We start from the raw sequence: 19303 nt of genomic DNA, 5'->3' as shown, positions 1-19303 counted from the left end.
GGAACTTGTACAGGCAGCCAGTTGGATTCGAACCGAGGATCTCTAGCCCTGAAGAGTAGGTGCCACTACACCATCGGTACAATTTCCCAAACTATGCCACCTTGGTTCACTCAGCAGTCTAAAACAATAAACTTTAAATTAACATCAAACAGAGGTATCAACAGATTGGAAGTTCCAAATGGTCATATTTTATTCAAACTGTGTGATCCCAGTCACAATCATTTTAGGACAACTGTCCGCAGTCAGTGATGGTAATGGTCTTTGTTGGTACACCATCTTCACTGCCATAGCACTCCATCTTGGAAACGATGTTCATGCCTTCCACCACAGAACCAAACACAACATGTTTATCATTCAACCTGCAATATTCAAGAAGCAAACATGATGGATTGCCAGTGAATACTTTACAAATGAAAAGTTTTGGTATTGGTTTCAAAGAAAAATGACCACTACTGTACCATTTAGTTTTGGTTGTGCAAATGAAGAACTGGGAACCGTTTGTATTTTTCCCAGAGTTGGCCATGGACAAGATGCCTGCAAGAGGAAAAAGGGCAAATGTATTCAGATTCACTTAAAAGGTGCAGATGGAAAGCAATGGACAATGAGCACACGCAGAGAGGAAATTCAGGAGAGAGGAATAGAGGTCAGCATGGGAAATGGTAGGAAAACAGTGGGCGGGGGGACAAAGCTATGCATTTCCCTTCTCCCCAACAGATACAGCTCTCTTCATCTCACTCCCTACCTTTAGGGGAGGGGATTCCAAAACCAGGCGCATAGATTTATGATGAGAGGGGAAAGATTTAAAAAGATACCTGAGATCATTTGACAGCTGTGCGTCTGTACTCGTTGGAGTTTAGGAGAATGAGAGGGGAATCTCATTGAAACCTACCGAACATTGAAAAGCTTAGATAGAGTGGATGTGGAGAGGATGTTTCCAGTAGTGGGAGAGTCTAGGACCAGGGGGCTCAGTCTTAGAATAGAAGGGCGTCCCTTTTGAACAGAGATGAGGAGGAATTTCTTTAGCCAGAGAGTGGTAAATCTGTGGAACCCACTACCACAGATAGCTGTGGAGGCCAAGTCACTGGGTATAATTAAAGCAGAGGTTGATAGGTTCTTGATGAGTAAAGACCTCAAAGATTTTAGGGACAAGGCAGGAGCATGGGTTGAGAGGAATAATAAATCAGCCATGATTGAACAGCAGCGCAGATTCTGTGGCCCAGATGGCCTAATTCTGCTCCTATGTGTTATGCTCTAACTTACGGTCTTTCACTCCAACCATGGAAATCATCAATACAATCAGATCAAACATCTGGTTTACCTTTCCCCGTGTGCTTCAGTTCAAAATTCTCATCGTCAAACTTTTCCCCGTAGATGGACTTGCCTCCAGTGCCATCATTTGCTGTGAAGTCGCCACCCTGTAAGGTTCAGAGTTGCAAGTGTCATCAGTGAAGCTGCTGGATGAATCAACATCAGCACAGGGGTGTTGAAAGTTCAAAGTAAACTTATTATCAAAGTACATATACGTCACCATATACAACCCTGCCTGAGATTCATTTTCCTGTGGGCATACTCCATAAATTTATGATAGAATAATTACCATAATGGAATCAATGAAAGACCACATCAGTTCAACCAGTGTGCAGACACAAAAAGAAAGAAATAACAATGATAAATAAATAAGCAATATATATCGAGAACATGAGATGAAGAGCCTTGAAAGTGAGTTCGCCGGTAGTGGGAACATTTCAGTGAAGAGGCAAGTGAAGTTGAGGGACGTTATCCCCGCTGGTTCACAAACCTGATGGTTGAAGGGTATCAACTGTTCCTAGACCAGGCGGTGTGAGTCTTGACAACCACACAAAATGTTGGATGAACTCAGTAGGCCAGGCAGCATCTATGGAAAAGAGCAAACAGTCGACATTTTGGGCTGAGACCCTTCGTCAGGACAAGGCTCCCGGCCTGAAGCCTCGACTGTTTACTCTTTTTCACTGAAGATGCCTGGCCTGCTGAGTTCCTCCAGCATCTTGTGTGTGTTGCTCTGGATTTCCAGCATCTGCAGATTTTCTTGCGAGTCCTGAGGCTCCTGAACCTTCTTCCTGATGGCAGCCGCAAGAAGAGAGCATGTCTTGGACGGTGGAGGTCCCTGATAAAGAAAGCTGTTTTCCTGCAACAACGCTCTATGTAGATGTGCTCATTAGTGGGGAAGGTTTTATCTGTGATGGACTGGGCCATATCCCTGAACATTGGTCCTCACCTGACACATGAAATCAGAAATGATTCTGTGGAACGTTGATCCTTTGTAACCGAAACCCTTCTCGCCTGTGCATAACGCACGGAAGTTTTCTGCAAGATACAACATAGAACAGTACATCACAGGGACAGGCCCGTTGGCTCACAATGTTATGCTCACCTAATTAAAGTTTAAAGTTCAAACTACATTTATTATCAAAGTATGTATACATTATACAAGCTTGAGATTTGTCTAACAGGCAGCCACAAAACAAAGAAACTCAAACAACAGGAATTCTGCAGATGCTGAAAATTCAAGCAACACACATCAAAGTTGCTGGTGAACGCAGCAGGCCAGGCAGCATCTCTAAGAAGAGGTGCAGTCGACGTTACAGGCCGAGACCCTTCGTCAGGACTCAAAACTCAAAAGAACCCAGTAAAATAAAGACCATCAAACACCCAATGTGTATTTTAAAAAAAAGCAAATTATGCAAACAATAAATGCATGCAAATATCGTTCTGATCTTAAGCCCATAGAGAGTCCATCCCCAAACCCCTAGTACAGTGCAGAGTGGAGCAGCGAGCCGAACCAGCCTGTCTCTTGCCTCGGACCCTGACACCATAACCTTTTCAATCTGGCCCGGCACCTAAATCGTCATGCAAACATTGAGTTCAGTCACTTCAGTACACTCTAAGGCCTGGACTCCGCCTCCTCGATTTGGCCTGTACCTGACCTTCCCAATTCAGCTCAGCACTCAAGTCATCGTCCAAATATTGGGTTCAGTGGCTATGATACGCTCTGGTGCTTGGGCTCTGCTGCCTCACCTTGGACTGTACCCAACCGTTCCAATTCAGCCTGGCGCTTAAATCAATCAAACCTCAGGTCTTCCTCATTCTCGGTGAAGGACCCGCTGCCTCACCTTGTATCAGCATTTAATGAAACTAGTAATTGAATGCCTAAATAAACTAATCTATCGTGTGTACACAAAGTTCTCGTCCCGCTATCCTCTGCACATTCATCTTCCTATGTAAGATCCTCTTAAACCCCTCTATTGTATCTGTGTCCTCTACCACCCCAGCAGCACATTCCAGGCACCAATCTGCATAAAATATTTGCCCTGCACATCTCCCTCTCTCACTTTATTTACATGCCCTCTGGCATTAGACACTTCGACCCTGGGAAGAAGTTATAGGCTGTCTATGTACGGCTTTTGTAATTATATAAATCTCTCAGATCACCACGGCACCAAAGCCATTCAGAGTACGACTGCATAGCTAAATGACTGAGACGTTCTCATCTCAACACCGTCTGTTCCTGAGACTCACCTGCCGTCTTTGGGACAACATCAGCTCTCAGCTGGAAGAGACAAGAGGGGCACAGCATGAGAATATCAATCATGTATAATAATAACAATATATCTTTACAGCTGAAAACAATACCATCAAGAGCAAGATCGGAACAGCACTCCCAAGTTAGTACTGCAGCTCTAGAATACCCTCATCAGACCACACTTAGGAGTACTGTGTTCAGTTCTAGTCATCTCAGTATAGGAAGAATATGGAAGCGTTGGAGAGGGTGCAGAGATTTACCAGGACCCTGTCTGGATTAGAGAACATGTCTTATGAGGATAGGTTGAGCGAGCTGGGGCTTTTCTCTTTGGAGCGAAGGAGGATGAGAGGTGATTTGATAGAGATGTACAAGATAATAGGAGGCATAGATCAAGTGGATAGCCAGAGACTTATTCCCAGGGTGGAAATGGTTAATTCGATGGTGTATAATTTTAAGGTGATTGGAGGAAAGTATAATATCAAAGTATCAAAGGTAAGTTTTTTTTTACTAAAGAGTGGTAGGTAATTGGAACATGCTGCCAACGTTGGTGGTAGAGGGACATTTAAGAGACTCTTAGCGAGCACATGGGTGATAGAAAAATGGAGGACTATGTAGGAGGGAAGGTTGAGATGTATCTTGGGGTAGGTTAAAAGGCCAGCACAACATTGTGATCCAAAGCATCTGTACTGTGTTGTAATGTTCTATGTTCTAACACTCCAAAACCCATCTTCAAACACACTCACAGCTCTCACATAGAAGATCTGAAATTGTTTGACATCATTTCAGTACACAAATGTAAGGAGAACAAAATATTTGTTACTCCGGATCTGATGCAGCACAAGAAAAACCACAAAAGATAAAGAACACAATAATGCTAAAAAACACACAATAAATATACGATGGGTGATTGTTATGTTCGTGGCCTAAGGTAGAAGAAGTCAATTTTAGAAAACCTAGCACATTTATTTCTCAACATATTCCCCTCCTACATTTACACACTTAGTCCAGCGGTCGTGGAGCATACGGATCTTGGACCTCCAGAAAGTGTCCACAGCAGGGGTGATTGATAAGTTCGTGGCCCATGGTAGAAGGAGATGAGTTATACAGCTCTTGTTACATGCAGTTCAACTCTTTGAATGATTATGCAGAAAGTTTAAAGTTAATAACTCATCTCCTTCTACCTTGGGCCACGAACTTATCAATCGCCCCTGATGAGTTGGGGTGTATGGGGTGTCAGGGAGGGGTAGCACCTCTGGTGGGGGAGCATGTCGCGACCTTTTCAGGGCGGTTAGTCCACCTTTGGTCCCCACCTGGCACTCAGCTCTCACCTGGGGCTCCCCGTAGCTGTTTGCATGCGACAGCGGCCACACCCCAGGCAATGGCTTGGACAAGCCGGCTAAACCAGGTGAGGGTAGCCGACGGGTCTCAAACCCTCGGTGAGATAGGGAGTTGTCTATCCCAGCATGTGAAGACAGACTCTGGCGGATTGAGCGGATGAGACCAATGGAAGGTCCAATGGTCAAGAAGGTGATCTCTGCAAGCATCGTGGAACGTGTAGAGCAGGACAAGACACAGAAGACGTCCTGGTCATCCACTGCGCCTAGTCCCATCTCCAGCCGTCTCGACTCTGTCTTGCCACTGGATCCAGATGGGAATTGGGAAGAGAGAGTGAGGCTGACGCTGCGCAACTCTCCCTCACTTAAATCCAAATCACGCACTAGTCTCGACACCATCTGGTGCCAAGGTTCTCATCAACGTCGACGATGGCCGAACAACAACTGATGAGTTATTAACTTCAAACTTTCTGCATAATCACTCAAAGAGTTGAATTGCTTGTGCATGTAACAGCTGTATAACTCATCTCCTTCTACCTTAGGCCACAAACTTATCAATCACCCCTGCCGTGGACACTTTCTGGAGGTCCAAGATCCGTATGCTCCACGACCGCTGGACGAAGTGTGTAAACGTAGGAGGGGACTATGTTGAAAAATGAATGTGCTAGGTTTTCTAAAATTGACTCCTTCTACCTAAGGCCACGAACTTATCAATCACCCCTTGTATAGGACAGCTTATATAAATAGATTGACTGTATGTCCATAAAGAGACTGTATATAAGAGGCTGTACATAAGGTGTCTGACAGGCAATAATAAAGTAGTGGTGGAGTTAGTAGGTGGAGGTGTTGATCAGCTTTACTACTTGGAGAAAGTAACTATTTTTGAGTCTGGTAGTCCTGACCTGGATGTTACGTAGTCTCCTCCCTGACGAGAGTGGAACAGTCAAAGGATAGGATTGTTCATGATGTTACTGGTCCTTTTCCAGCACCTTTCTGTATAAATGTCATTGATGGTGGGTAGGCTGGTGCCAGTGATGCGCTGGGCTGTTTTGACTAATGTAGAGCCTTCCCATCTGCCACAGTGCAGTTTCTCTACCAAGCACTGATGCAGCTTCTTAGGATGCTCTCTGCTGCGCATCTGCAGAATGATGTGAGTATAATCGTGTAAAGTCTTCAGCCTCCTCAGAAAGTGGAAGCATTGATGAGCTTTCTTGACTGTGCAGGATATGTTCTGACTAACAAAAAGGTCTGCACAACATTGTGGGCCGAAGGTCCTCTTCTGTGCTGTAGGATTAGAAGTTCTGGGATTTGCCTGCTGGCCATTGATGGAGTAACAGCTCTCCCCTGGTGCTCCTAATTTACTTACTTTTCTCTCCAACCTTTTGAAATACTACTGTTAGACGGGATATTATTTTACTATGACTACCAAAGCAGCTTTGGAAGCTATTACGGGTGCAATTCAAAAGCTTACTGAGGGGTTTCAACAGTTCAGAAAAGAAATCAGCGCTGAAATTAAACAAATAGGTACGAAACTAGAAGTAGTTCAAGCAATTCTAACTGAGCATGATAAGAAGATAAAGGAACATTAAGATGTTATTACTTTACTGGACGAGAGAATGGATGATATGCAAAAGCTGTATGAAAAACAATCCAAGTCCAACAAAATATTGAGACAGAAGATTATTGATTTGGAATACAGAAGTAGGAGGAACAAATTATGAACCTTGGGACTTAAAGAACAAATGGAAGGATATAATCCTAAAGAATTCTTTGCAAACCTTTTGATGGAATTATTCCCTGATATTATAAAGTCTCTGCTTTTGACTAATTGTGCCACAGGTCGCCTATCTATGAATCGACTTCAAAACAAAACCAAGATCAGTCACTATATGTTTCCATAAATTTCAAATAAAGGATCGTCTGATTCGTGCTGCCCGTGGAAAAGGTATGATTGACTACCAAGATCAAAAAATTCATATTGTTGAAGATTTTTCATCAGAAGTTAAGGCAGAATGTGTTAAGTTTAAAAAAGTTATGGCGGAGCTATACAGCCAAAATTTTAAACCCTCTCTTCATTCTCCAGCTCGATTGAGAATTACATTGGAAAATGGATCATTTAAATGGTTTTATACAAAGGAGCAGGCACAAGAATTTTTGGACTTTAAAAAAATGACTGTATACGTATATTGAATAGATTAAAAATCTTGCAAAAACAGAAATACTACATATTTAAAAATGACTTTAATATTTTTCAGTATGAATAATTGCTATTTCTGTTTGATAAACCCCTCTAAGCTTGTTTTCCACTGTATGTTATTTAGTCTTGGTTGGAACAGTAAATAACCTTGAATTCTTTGGAGCGGTTCCAACAGGCTTTCTAAGGGAATGTGTTTGGGGAAGTAGATAGTGTTTGTTCTTTGACCGAGCTTCTCTCTTTGGGAGGAGGGAAGGGGATGGGGAGTTCTTTTTTCTTGAAGCTGATTTGGGAATCTAGTCAATTCTGTTGCTTAGCTAATATAAATTTGGGTTTAATTTATATTTTTCTGATTGCTACTTTAACTTTTCTTATAAATAGTTTTAAAATGGATCGAAGTATTAATTTACTTAGTTTTAATGTGAAAGGGTTAAATCACCCCGTGAAAAGAAATAAGACTTTTGCTTATATTAAAAAACTTAAGGTACCAATTGTTTTTCTTCAAGAAACCCATGTACATAAGTGTGACAATTCATGCCTTTTTAATCGATGGAGGGGCTGTCATTTCCATTCCTCGTTTCAAAGGTAGAGAGGTTTCAATCCTTATAGATAATAGAGTTCCCTTTGTTCAACATAAAGCAATTTCTGATACTAATGGGCATTTTGTTATAGTATCAGGGAAACTGAGTAACAAATTAATGGTATTTGCAAATGTATATGCCCCGAATATAGATGACCCAGGTTTCTTTGAGCATTTTTTTTTCATTTTTGCCAGATCTAAGTCTGTACTCATTGGTGATGGGTGGAGACTTTAATTGTTGCTTAGATCCGGTTTTAGATCATTTATCTTCTAAACCAATGATACCAAATAAATCAGTTGTGTTTATTAAATCTTTTTTAATGAAATGTGGTATTATTGATGTTTGGCATTTTTTTCATCCAGTAGACAAGGAACATTCATTTTTCTCTCATGTCCATCATGCATATTGATTATTTTATTATATTATTGATTGATTATTTTTTATTGATAGCCAAATGATTCCATTAGTTCAATCCTGTGAATATAAAGAGATTGCTGTTTCAGATCATGCTCCTGTGTTTCTATCTTTAAATCTCCCTGGGCTTCTTCAAACAAATAGATTTTGGCGATTTAATCTAACTTCGTTATCTGATAAAGACTTTTTAAAGTTTATGGAGAGACAAATTACTTTTTTTTTTGAAGAGAATACGTTAGAGGAGACTTTTAGTCTTAAGAAAGTATTAAGAAAAAAGCTAATAAAGAGAGAAGTGATTTAGCTAATCAGCTGAAACAGTTAGACCAAGAGTATGCCTTGGCTCCAGAACCTGCCTTACATAAAAGACGTGTTGAAACTAAAACTAAATATGATCTCCTTTTAACTTATCCAATTGAAACCCAACTCCTAAAAGATAAAAGTCAATGCTATAGTCATAGAGATAAAACAGGTAAATTATTGGCTGATCAAATTAAAACCTTTACAGCTAAACAACAGATTAAAGAAATATGCAAAGCTAATGGTGATAGGACAACTGATTATTTAGAAATAAATGATACTTTTAGAGAATTTTACTCTAAACTTTATAGTTCTGAATCTTCTAAAGGATGATACTATAATGAATAATTTTTTTAGACCAACTAAACGTTCCTACAATTTCTGCCGACAACAGAAAGTTGTTGGAACAACCTATTTCTTTTGAGGAAATTGTTGAGGCTGTGCACTCATTACATTTGAGGAAATCTCTGGGTCCAGATGGATTTTCTGGAGAATTTTACAAGACCTTTTCCTCACTGCTTATACCTCATTTATGTTCAGTTGTTTTGGATTCATTTAAGTTGGGCAGACACCCTCAATCTTTTTATGAGGCTTCCATTTCTCTTATTCTTAAAAAGAATAAGGAACCAACTGAATGCTCTTCTTATAGACCAATCTCTTTACTTAATGTTGATACTAAGATCCTATCTAAAGTTTTGGCCCATAGGATTGAAAATATTTTACCATCTGTCATTTCTGATAACCAAACTGGATTTATCAAAATTCGGTATTCTCACTTTAATATTCGTCGGTTATTAAATGTTATTTATTCTCCTTCTAATATGATATCAGAATGTGTGGTATCCCTAGATGCTGAGAAAACTTTCAACAGGGTTGAATGGAATTATTTATTTAAAACTTTAGAAAAATTCAATTTTGGACACGTTTTCATTCAATGGATTAAATTACTTTATTTACCTCCTTCCGCTAGGGTTATCACTAATTCTCATCATTCCAAACCATTTGAGCTTCATCGTGGCACCAGACAAGGTTGTCCATTGAGCCCTTTGTTTTTTGATCTGGCCTTAGAACCCTTAGCCATTGCCCTTTTGAGAATCTAATGATATCACCGGTATTTTAAGGAGAGATACTATTGATAAAGTCTCGCTGTATACTGATGATCTGCTGCTATTTATTTCTAATGTTGGGACTTCATTACCCCATGCACTTTCTTTACTCTCCTGTTTTAGCCACTCTCAGGTTATAAATTAAACCGATATAAAAGTGAACTTTTTCCTTTGGACAATTCAATACCAACAAATTCTAACCTTTCTTTTAAAATTGTAAGAAACCAATTTACCTACTTAGGTGTAACAATCACTAAAAACTATAAGTGTCTATTTAAAGAAAATTTTCTTACCCTATTGAATCACGTAAAAAGGATACTATCAAATTGGATGCCTCTTTCGTTATCGCTGACTGGTCAAATCAACTCCATCAAAATGAATATATTACTTAAGTTTATTTATCTTTTTCAGGCATTGCCGGTTTTTATTCCTAAATCCTATAAAATCCTTATTCCTATAAAACTCTGGTTAGGCCACACGTGGAGTACTGTGTCCAGTTCTGGTCACCTCACTATAGGAAAGATGTGGAAGCATTGGAAAGGGTACAGAAGAGATTTACCAGGATGCTGCCTGGTTTAGAGAGTATGCATTATGATCAGAGATTAAGGGAGCTAGGGCTTTACTCTTTGGAGAGAAGGAGGATGAGAGGAGACATGATAGAGGTGTACAAGATAATAAGAGGAATAGATAAGCATGGATAGCCAGCGCCTCTTCCCCAGGGCACCACTGCTCAATACAAGAGGACATGGCTTTAAGGTAAGGGGTGCGAAGTTCAAGGGGGATATTAGAGGAAGGTTTTTTACTCAGAGAGTGGTTGGTGCGTGGAATGCACTGCCTGAGTCAGTGGTGGAGGCAGATACACTAGTGAAATTTAAGAGACTACTGGACAGGTATATGGAGGAATCTAAGGTGGGGGCTTATATGGGAGGCAGGGTTTAGGGTCGGCACAACATTGTGGGCCGAAGGGCCTGTACTGTGCTGTACTATTTTATGTTCTATGTTATGTATGTTCTATCCTTTTTTGATTCTCTTGACTCTATTATACCTTCTTATATATGGAAGAATAAAGCATTCTAGATTAGACAAAATTCATCTACAGAAAGATAAAAAGAATGGAGGATTAGCCTTACCAAACTTAGGTCTTATTATTGGGCAGTTAATATAAGAAATCTTACATTCTAGTTATATTACATAAATTGTGAGGATTGCCCGTTGTGGGTTTTGTTTAGAAGCTAACTCTGTTAATAAATTCTCTATTATTTCTCTTCTTGGATCCTCACTCCCTTTGTCTCGGAGTGAGTTAACTGATAATCTGGTAGTTAAACACACTATGAGAATTTGGATACAATTCCAAAAATACTTTGGCTTATTGAGATTTTCTCTTTCGAGTCCCATTTTTTCTAATTATTTTTTAAACCCTCTATGATTGATGTGCCTTTTAAAGAATGGGATAGATGCTTTCAGGACTTGTTTGTAGAGAGAAGTCTTTTGTCATTTGAACAACTGTCAACTAAATATAGTTTACCCAAAACTCACTCTTTTCGATACCTACAAATAAGAGATTTTTATGATCTCAAATAAGTACATTTCCTAAAAGTCCTGATAAGAATCTACTAGATGTAATCTTTAATTTGAAACCTTTTTATAATGGATCTATATCTAATATTTATAATATGCTGCTGGGAATGAGAAGTGTTCCTTTAGATAAAATTAAAAATCTTTGGGAAGAAAATTTACAGATTTCAGTTTCTGAGGAACCTTGGAATCAAATTTTTTAATTGGTTAACACTTCATCGTTATGTGCTCGCCACTCTCTCCTACAATTTAAAATGGTCCATAGGGCCCACATGACCAAGGATAAGTTGTCTTGTTTTTATTTAGATATATCTCTGTATTGTGATAAATGTAATAATGGAGAAGCTTCACTCATTCATATGTTTTGGACATGCCCGAGTCTTGGAAAATATTGGAAAGAAGTATTTCAAACTTTCTTGATACTTCTTAAACTTTAAGCCTAATCCTTTGACCGCTCTATTTGGTATCGTTGGAGGAAAGGATGTTATTTTGGAGTCATCTGACTTGCACATTTTGGCTTTTTGTCTCTGATGGCCAGAAGGACGCTCTTGATTAAATGGAAAGATGCGGCCCCTCCTATTCACGCCCAATGGTTACGTGATGTGATGTCATGTTTAAATTTAGAGAAAATTCGATGTTCAAGCTCTGAATCTAGTCAAGACCTTCAAACATCGTGGGGACCTTTTCTGAATTATTTTCAAAACCTTTAATTTGCTGTTAAAGCACAGATGATAACCAACAATTTTTTTTTCTTTTTTTTCTTTACTAATCAGCTTTGGTCTTGGTAGTGGGTTAGATTTTTTTAATATAATAAAATTACTATATTTAAATGTTACGAATTAATTAACGTATGAATATGGGTAAGGAGTCTTTATATGCGATTTAGTATAATGTATTTATATATTTTTTTCCTGTACTATGTATTCTCATATGTAAATTAATTAATAAAAATATTGGAAAAGAAAAAGAAGCTCAAACGCTCCAACACACATAAACCTCCCACATCTCTGACTATCTAATAGAATCTCTCGGGCTTTTTCTTCCAGCAGGTGTTTGCAATGGAACAGCCTGAACCCTAGATCAATTAATCCCTCAGTGCATTATCTCCCCATGCTCTTCCTGATACTTGCTGCAGTAACACCACACTAATTTAATGCCACCCAGCCCGGCATAACTATCTGAAACAGACTGCCCATATCTGTAGCTATCTCCAGTAGGCCTTCTAAATCTCGCCCGAGCATTGGCTCCTGAATCTGAAACATCATCTTTCCTCACCTATGTTGGCACTGTGTAAACTGCACTAATCTGCATTTACTTCAGTGTCCTTTGTTTGTTTAATGTCATTTCCTGTACACAAGGGCAAAGGAGTACAAAATTATTGTTACTCTGGATCCAATACGGCACAAAAACAAAAATAATAAAATAAAGAACACAATAATTTAAAAATACAATAAGTGTAAATACAGTTCATAGGATAGTTTATATACATACATAGATTGACTGTATGTAGATAAAGAGACAGTAGGCACAGGAGTGCCTGTACATAAGGTGACTGACAGGAAATCATAATTTCGTGCCGTTAGGGTTGTGGTGGGGTGGGTTAGTGGGTGGGGGTATTGATCAGCCTCACTGCTTGGGGAAAGTAACTGTTTTTGTGTCTGGTGGTCCTAGCGTAGTTGCTACAAGGCTAGTGGGAGAGGGACAAACAGTCCATGAGCAGGGTGGGTGGGATATTGCTGGTCTTTTTCTGTATATATGTCCTTAATGGTGAACAGGCTGGTGCTGGTGATGCATCAGCCAGTTTGATTCACTGTGCAGCAGACAGAAAGGCTCTACAATGGCTAGTCAAAGCTGACCAGTATATCACTGGCACCAGCCCATGCTTTGCAAGCCGGCATCTGTTTGTAAATATTGAATCAATTCTTGCATAATGTACTACTGAATCAGAGGTGCTGTAGTCGTCTGCAGACTGACCTTTACTTTGCTGAGGCCAGATAACAGCTCTCTGACACCCCCTCTTACTTACCCCTTGACCAGAACTCCATTGAGAAGAAGCAGGTCACTGTCTCACATACCATCACTGAATGTATCATCTCCAGAGATCTCCCATCTATGACCTCCTACTTTATTGTTCCCCTATCCCACAGTGCCTGTATCTATCTCCTACCCATTGCACATTACTCCGCTAGCTCCACCGCACTTTCTCTCTGAATGACTATACTCTGTCATTCATTCAGTGCACTCATAGTTCAGGGTTCCTCCAGGGGTTGATACCCAGGATCAAAGATCACAGGTTGAAGCCTGATAGCCAAAACCTGGAGGATGGAGACCTGTGCTAAAGCTGGAGACCTGGGTGGGGGAGTGTGTGTATGTGTGTGTGTGTGTAGATGTGGTGGGGGGGTGAGGGTGGAAGAGAGGAAAGGCAGGAAATTTTGCTATTGATGTTATGTTGCATTCTGCTGAACATTGTGGGCATGCTATTTTGGCACCAGAATGTGTGGTGATGCTTGTGGGCTGTTTCCAGCACATCCTGGGATTGTGTTTGTTGTTAAGGCAAACAAGATATTTCACTGTAAGTTTCAATGTACACATGATAAATAAATGAATCTGAGTCAAAAATCACGGTTTTCCTGTAGTGCTACCTTGATGTATGAACATAAGTATGCAATGATCTGTCTGGTTGACCTTCAGACAAAAGCTTTTAACTGTATTTTGGAACATCTGGCAATAATAAATCAATTACCAACTACCAGCTGCTTGTTTACGCTTACCAGAATATACTTTATAACTTAACCCTTTGAGTGCTAATTCTTTTAACTGTTAAGTTGTTCTTAAAACTTTACCAGAATCAGAATCAGAACCTTTCAGGCCTGCTGCCAGTGTGCACATGCAGACACTTCCCAGCCTCCACCTAGCTAACAGGAGTCACCTGTCACTCATTCCAGAGTGCTCACCTGCAGCCTATTTAAACCCCAGTTCTCATCCACAGACCTTGTTCACTCATCGAACCAGCTGGCCTCAACCAGTTGCTCCAACCTTTCACTCACCCTGCCTAAAGTTTACCTTGTAGTCTGTTGTGTTCAGTTTCTGTCCTCTCTTGTGGCTCCTTCTTCACCTTGCTGTCTTGTGGTCTATTAGTTTTTACTGCTAAATTGTCTCTGCTGTTTTCGGGTCAAGCCTCCTCTACATTTTCTGACAAAATCTGATTTAATTTCACTGGCATATGTCATAAAATTTGTTGTTTTGCAGCAGCCATATATTGCAATACATGATACAACTAATAAAATATAAATTAAATTTTAAAATATACATTAACAATAAATTAAGTAGTGCAAAAATAGTGAGGTACTGTACATGAGTTAATTCTCCAATCAGAAACCTGATGGCAGATGGAAAGAAACTGTTCTTGAAATGTTGAGTGTGTGTCTTCAGGCTCTAGTTCTCTTCCTTGATGGTAGCCATGAGAAGAGGACATACCCTGAGGATGGGGTCCTCAATGATGGAATAATAATACCAATTCTTTCAGCTTGCTGTATATTGATCTATCTTCTCAACTGACCTAATGTGAGAAATTATGTGGCACATTGGCCATCACTCATCCACTGCTACCACGCACTGAGAGAGGTCAGAGGAGAATGGTCAGGGTGGTTGAGGCTGACATGAAGGCAACAGTAACTCAAATAACCACGTGTTACAACAGTGGATGCAAAAGAACATCTCTGGATGCACAACGCGTCAAACCTTAAAGTGGATGGGCTAGAGCAGCAGAAGACCACTACTGTACCTAACAAAGAGGCCATGAGTGTATATTTCTTCTTAAACAAGTCAATGACCTTTGTATACTTAGTGTGATGGTTCAATGGCATCAGAAACAACTGGTCTCCCAGGATTTTCACACATAACAGACTCTAGAGTTTACAGAGAATGGTGTGATGAACAGAAACATCAAGTGAGTGGCAGCCGGGTGGACAAAAATGCCTTATTAATGAGAGGGGTCAGAGGAGAATGGCCAGACTGGTTCAAGCTGACAGGAAGATGACAGTAACTCAAATAACCACACTTTACAAGTGTTGTTCAGAAGAGCATCTCTGAACGCACAACACATCAAACCTTGATGCGGAAACTTGAAGCAGCAGGAGACCATGAACACTCATTCAGTGGCCGCTTTATTAGGTACACGAGGTGCTGAATAAAGTGGCCACTGGGTGTTTACTGGGGACATTCTGCAACGTCCATCACACCATCCAAACTCTCTTCACTTCATCGCTGTGGTATTGTGAGGTCCAAAGCTTTGGAAACTAAACTGAGGCGGTCTGGAAGACTCTACAATAGGCGGTCAAAACTGCCCAACGCACCACTGCTACCGGCCGACCCACCATCAAGGACATCTAGTACTGCACAGAAGTCTTGGGCACATGTAAAAAAAAATTCATAAAGCAAAGAAAACTTCAGAAATAATGAAAGTTTCTAAACAGTAAAACAAAACTGTATCAAATTGATATTTGATGTGAGCACCCTTTGCCTTGAAAACTGCATCAATTTTCTTCAGTACACTGTTGCATAGTTTCATAAGAAAATCGGCTTGCAGGTTGTCCCAAGCATCTTGGAGAACTTGCCACAGTGCTTAGAACATAAAAAATTTACAGCACATTACAGGCCCTTTGCCCCACAATGTTGTGCCGACAATGTAGCCTACTGTAGACTTTGGTTGTCTCTCCTGCTTCTGCCTCACCAGGTAATCCTGGACAACCTTGATGGATTTGAGATCCGGATTCTGTGGCGGGCATTCCACCTGAAACCATATAAAAATCTAGGGTGCCCAAGACGGCAGCATATTGTACACAGAAAAGTGTGGAAAAGGGCCACCGACCCTGCTCATGGACTGCCTGTCCCATTCCCATCAGGAAGGGATCTACATAGCATCCATACCAGGACCTTCACACTCAAAAACACACACAGAATGTTGGAGGAACTCAGCAGGCCAGGCAGCATCTATGGGAAAAAAGTACAGTCGATGTTCCCGCCGAAACCCTTCCCTGCAGCTCCAACCGGCACTACTTTTTCATTTCATGTCAGCCACCTTAGTTACTGACACTCCTGTGCCTAGTATCACCTTATGTCATTCGTAAGGCCAGTGATGTTGTGGGGATGGAACTGGACTCTCTGACGGTGGTGTCTGAAAAGAGGATGCCGTCCAAGTTGCATGCCATCTTGGTCAGTGTCTCCCATCCACTACATAATGTACTGGTTGGGCACAGGAGTACATTCAGCCAGAGACTCATTCCACTGAGATGCAACACAGAGCGTCATAGGAAGTCATTCCTGCCTGTGGCCATCAAACTTTACAACTCCTCCCTTGGAGGGTCACACACCCTGAGCCAATAGGCTGGTCCTGGACTTATTTCCTGGCATAATTTACGTATTACTATTTAACTATTTATGGTTTTATTACTATTTATTATTTATGGTGCAACTGTAACGAAAACCAATTTCCCCCGGGATCAATAAAGTATGACTATGACTATGACTATGGACATACAATCAATCTATGTACATAAGCAGTCTTGTGTATTTATATTTATTGTGTCCTTTATCTTTTGTGCAGCATCGATCCGGAGTAACAATTATTTCGTTCTCCTTTGCACATGTCTACTGAAAATGACATAAAATAATCTTTAACCTGAAGGCAGGAGCCTCATTTTACTTTGAATTTAAAAAAAAGGGGGAAATTAACGCATGGTTTTCACGAGGGACAATCAATTAACAGCGTCTCCCTCCAGAGTAAGCGGGAGGAACCACAGTTATTTTTTTTTGTCTGGAAGATCTGTTAACTTCTCATTCTACAAATCAGTTCGTTGCGTTCTGTGGTATTTTCTACATGAGAATTGCTGACAGTGATTGCAACAACAGCAGCGGCGGCCATGCTTCGGTGAGCTTAGCCAGAAGAATATGAAGACCGCGATGTCTCAGCTGGAGCGAGGCAACGCAACGTGTCCAAATGTGGATTTCGAAGCAAGACTTGGGAGAGGGTCTGTCGAGATTGCAGGGGTTGGAACGAGGTGTGGGAGTCCGGGGGGTTCGGGAGACTGTAGGGGTTGCAGGATTGGGTGGGACACACAGTAGGTGATCTGGAGCGGTTGTGACAGCTTCAGTGGGTTTGCATGTTTGGGACAGATTGGAGCGTATCCGGAGTGTTGGGACAGATTGGGGGTTGCGAGTACTACAGAGGTTTGCAGAGTTGGGACGGGCTGCAAGGGGCTTGGAGGGACGTACGATGTGCCAGGTTTGCACCTACCTCCATAACAATACGGCCCAGTGCTTTCTTCCCTGCTGACACGTCCATGTAAACTCGGGGATTCGCCATCGCTCTGCTTGGGTCCGGAGCCGGCAACTGTAGGCATGAGGACCGAACACACCTGTATCATCGCCCGGGGGCGGGACAGGACAGTCACACCTGTCAGTCACCCGAGGACAGGACTGGCCAGACAAACTTGTCGATCATACGTGGGCGGGACTATACACGCAACACCTACCTAGATGGACCTTAATAATCAGCATCAGAATCACATTTAATATCAGTGACATAGTCGTGAAATTTGTTGCTTTGCGGCAGTAGTACATTGTAATTCATAATAAGATCTATAAATTAGAAAAAGAAATATATAAAAATTAAAGAAGTAGAGCAAAAAAGAACTAGTGAGGTAGTGTAGCTGGGTAAACTGTGCATTCAGAAATCTGATGCTGGAAGGGGAGAAGCTGTTCCTGAAAATTGAGTGAGTATTTTCAGACTCCTGTACCTCCTCCTTGGTGGTAGCAAGCAGTAGTACAAGCCTCTAAAGAGACCTTGATCTGGAGCCCATAACCTAGCGCTTCGGTATCTCAGACATACGCTCATCAGTGAGGAAGAGAGAGATCGTTCTTGCAGCATCGAGAGTGACGGACCATCAGCTCGATGTTCCGAAGTTACAATCTTCCGTGTCGTTTCTCCCAGCTCCCCTATTTGAGGACCGACGGGAGACAGAGAAGAGGGGTGGGAGCGAAGGGGGGGGGGGAGGCAGGGGGGAAGAAAGGCGAGAGAGTGAGGGGGTAGAGAGTGAGAGGGGAGTAGAGAGAGGAGTAGAGCGAGAGGAGGGAGAGAGAGAGAGAAATAGGGGAGGGGTGGAGAGAGAGAGATTTGTGGGTTTGTGGGTTCTTAAATGATTGTTCACAGAATCATTGAGTCTTACAGCATGAAATAGGTCCTTCTGCCCAACTCTTTCACAATGACCGGGATTCCCATCTAAGCTGGTCGCCAAATATTCAATTAAATATTGAAAGGCCTGGATAGAATGGATATGGAGAAGATGTTTCCTACGGGGTAAAAGAGCATCAGAATGCAAGGACGTCCATTTAGAACAGAGATGAGGAGAAATTTCTTTAGCCAGAGTCTGTGAAATGCATTGCCATAGATGGCTGTGGAGGCCAAATTATCGGGTACATTTAAAGTGGAGGTTGATAGGTTCTTGATTATTATGAGTGTCAAAGGTTATGGGGAGAAGGCAGGAGAATAGGGTTGAAAGGGCTAATAAGCCAGCCATAATGGAATGGCAGAGCAGCTGCACTGGCCAAGTAGCCTAATTATGCTCCTATATCTTATGGTCTCAAGTTTCATTCAAAGTTAAAGTAAATTTTATTATTAAGGTATATGTCACCATATACAACCAGGAGATTCATTTTCCTGCGGGCATACTTAGCAATTCAATAAAATAGTAACTATAACTGTCATGGTCTGGTCCGTGAAATCCGCATTCCGGTTCACGGTCCGGTCTTGTTCCTTATTCCAAGTTTCCCCAGTTTCTGTTGCAGTAGCTGACTCTCGTTTGGGCAGGCCTCATAAATAGCTTCAGGATTCAGCCTCTGGCTGCTGGATTGCTCCTGTCCAAACCCCCCTGTCTGTATCCTTTCTCCTTCTGAAGCCTTGGCCTGCAACCAATGTCTGAAGCCTTGCCTTGCCTGTAACCCTTGCCTGCACTGCTGTCAAGTTCAATTGCTACAGCAAGATAAAGAACTGTCTACTGTTGTTTTGAACTGTCTCTGTATCTATGCCTTTGCTAGGTAGGTCTGGTTGTTTGCTGTTACCTAGTGTAGGGATCTGTCTTTGTGTCCTTGCCTTTGTTCGGTAGGTCTGGTTGTTTGCTGCTGCCTAGTGTTGGGAACTGTCTGTATCCATGCCTTTGCTAGGTAAGTCTGGCTGTCTGCCACTA

At 41.4% G+C, this 19303-nt stretch overlaps 1 protein-coding gene across 1 annotated transcript; it reads right to left on the bottom strand.

Moving 5' to 3' along the window:
- Nucleotides 1–223: 223 nt before the first annotated feature.
- LOC140211871 (peptidyl-prolyl cis-trans isomerase-like) lies at nt 224–17465 on the bottom strand. The gene is made up of 6 exons (XM_072282054.1): nt 17356–17465; nt 3556–3586; nt 2255–2343; nt 1319–1415; nt 459–534; nt 224–359 (listed from the first exon to the last, which is right to left on the bottom strand). The coding sequence occupies exons 1-6, from the start codon at nt 17422–17424 to the stop codon at nt 224–226; spliced, it is 498 nt and encodes a 165-aa protein (XP_072138155.1). The 5' UTR covers nt 17425–17465.
- Nucleotides 17466–19303: the final 1838 nt, after the last annotated feature.

The sequence above is a fragment of the Mobula birostris genome, chromosome 18 (genome assembly GCF_030028105.1).
Source record: "Mobula birostris isolate sMobBir1 chromosome 18, sMobBir1.hap1, whole genome shotgun sequence".
Lineage (NCBI taxonomy): Eukaryota > Metazoa > Chordata > Chondrichthyes > Myliobatiformes > Myliobatidae > Mobula > Mobula birostris.
Note: the sequence above shows the minus strand (reverse complement) of the source record. Positions and strands in the feature narration are given on the sequence as shown.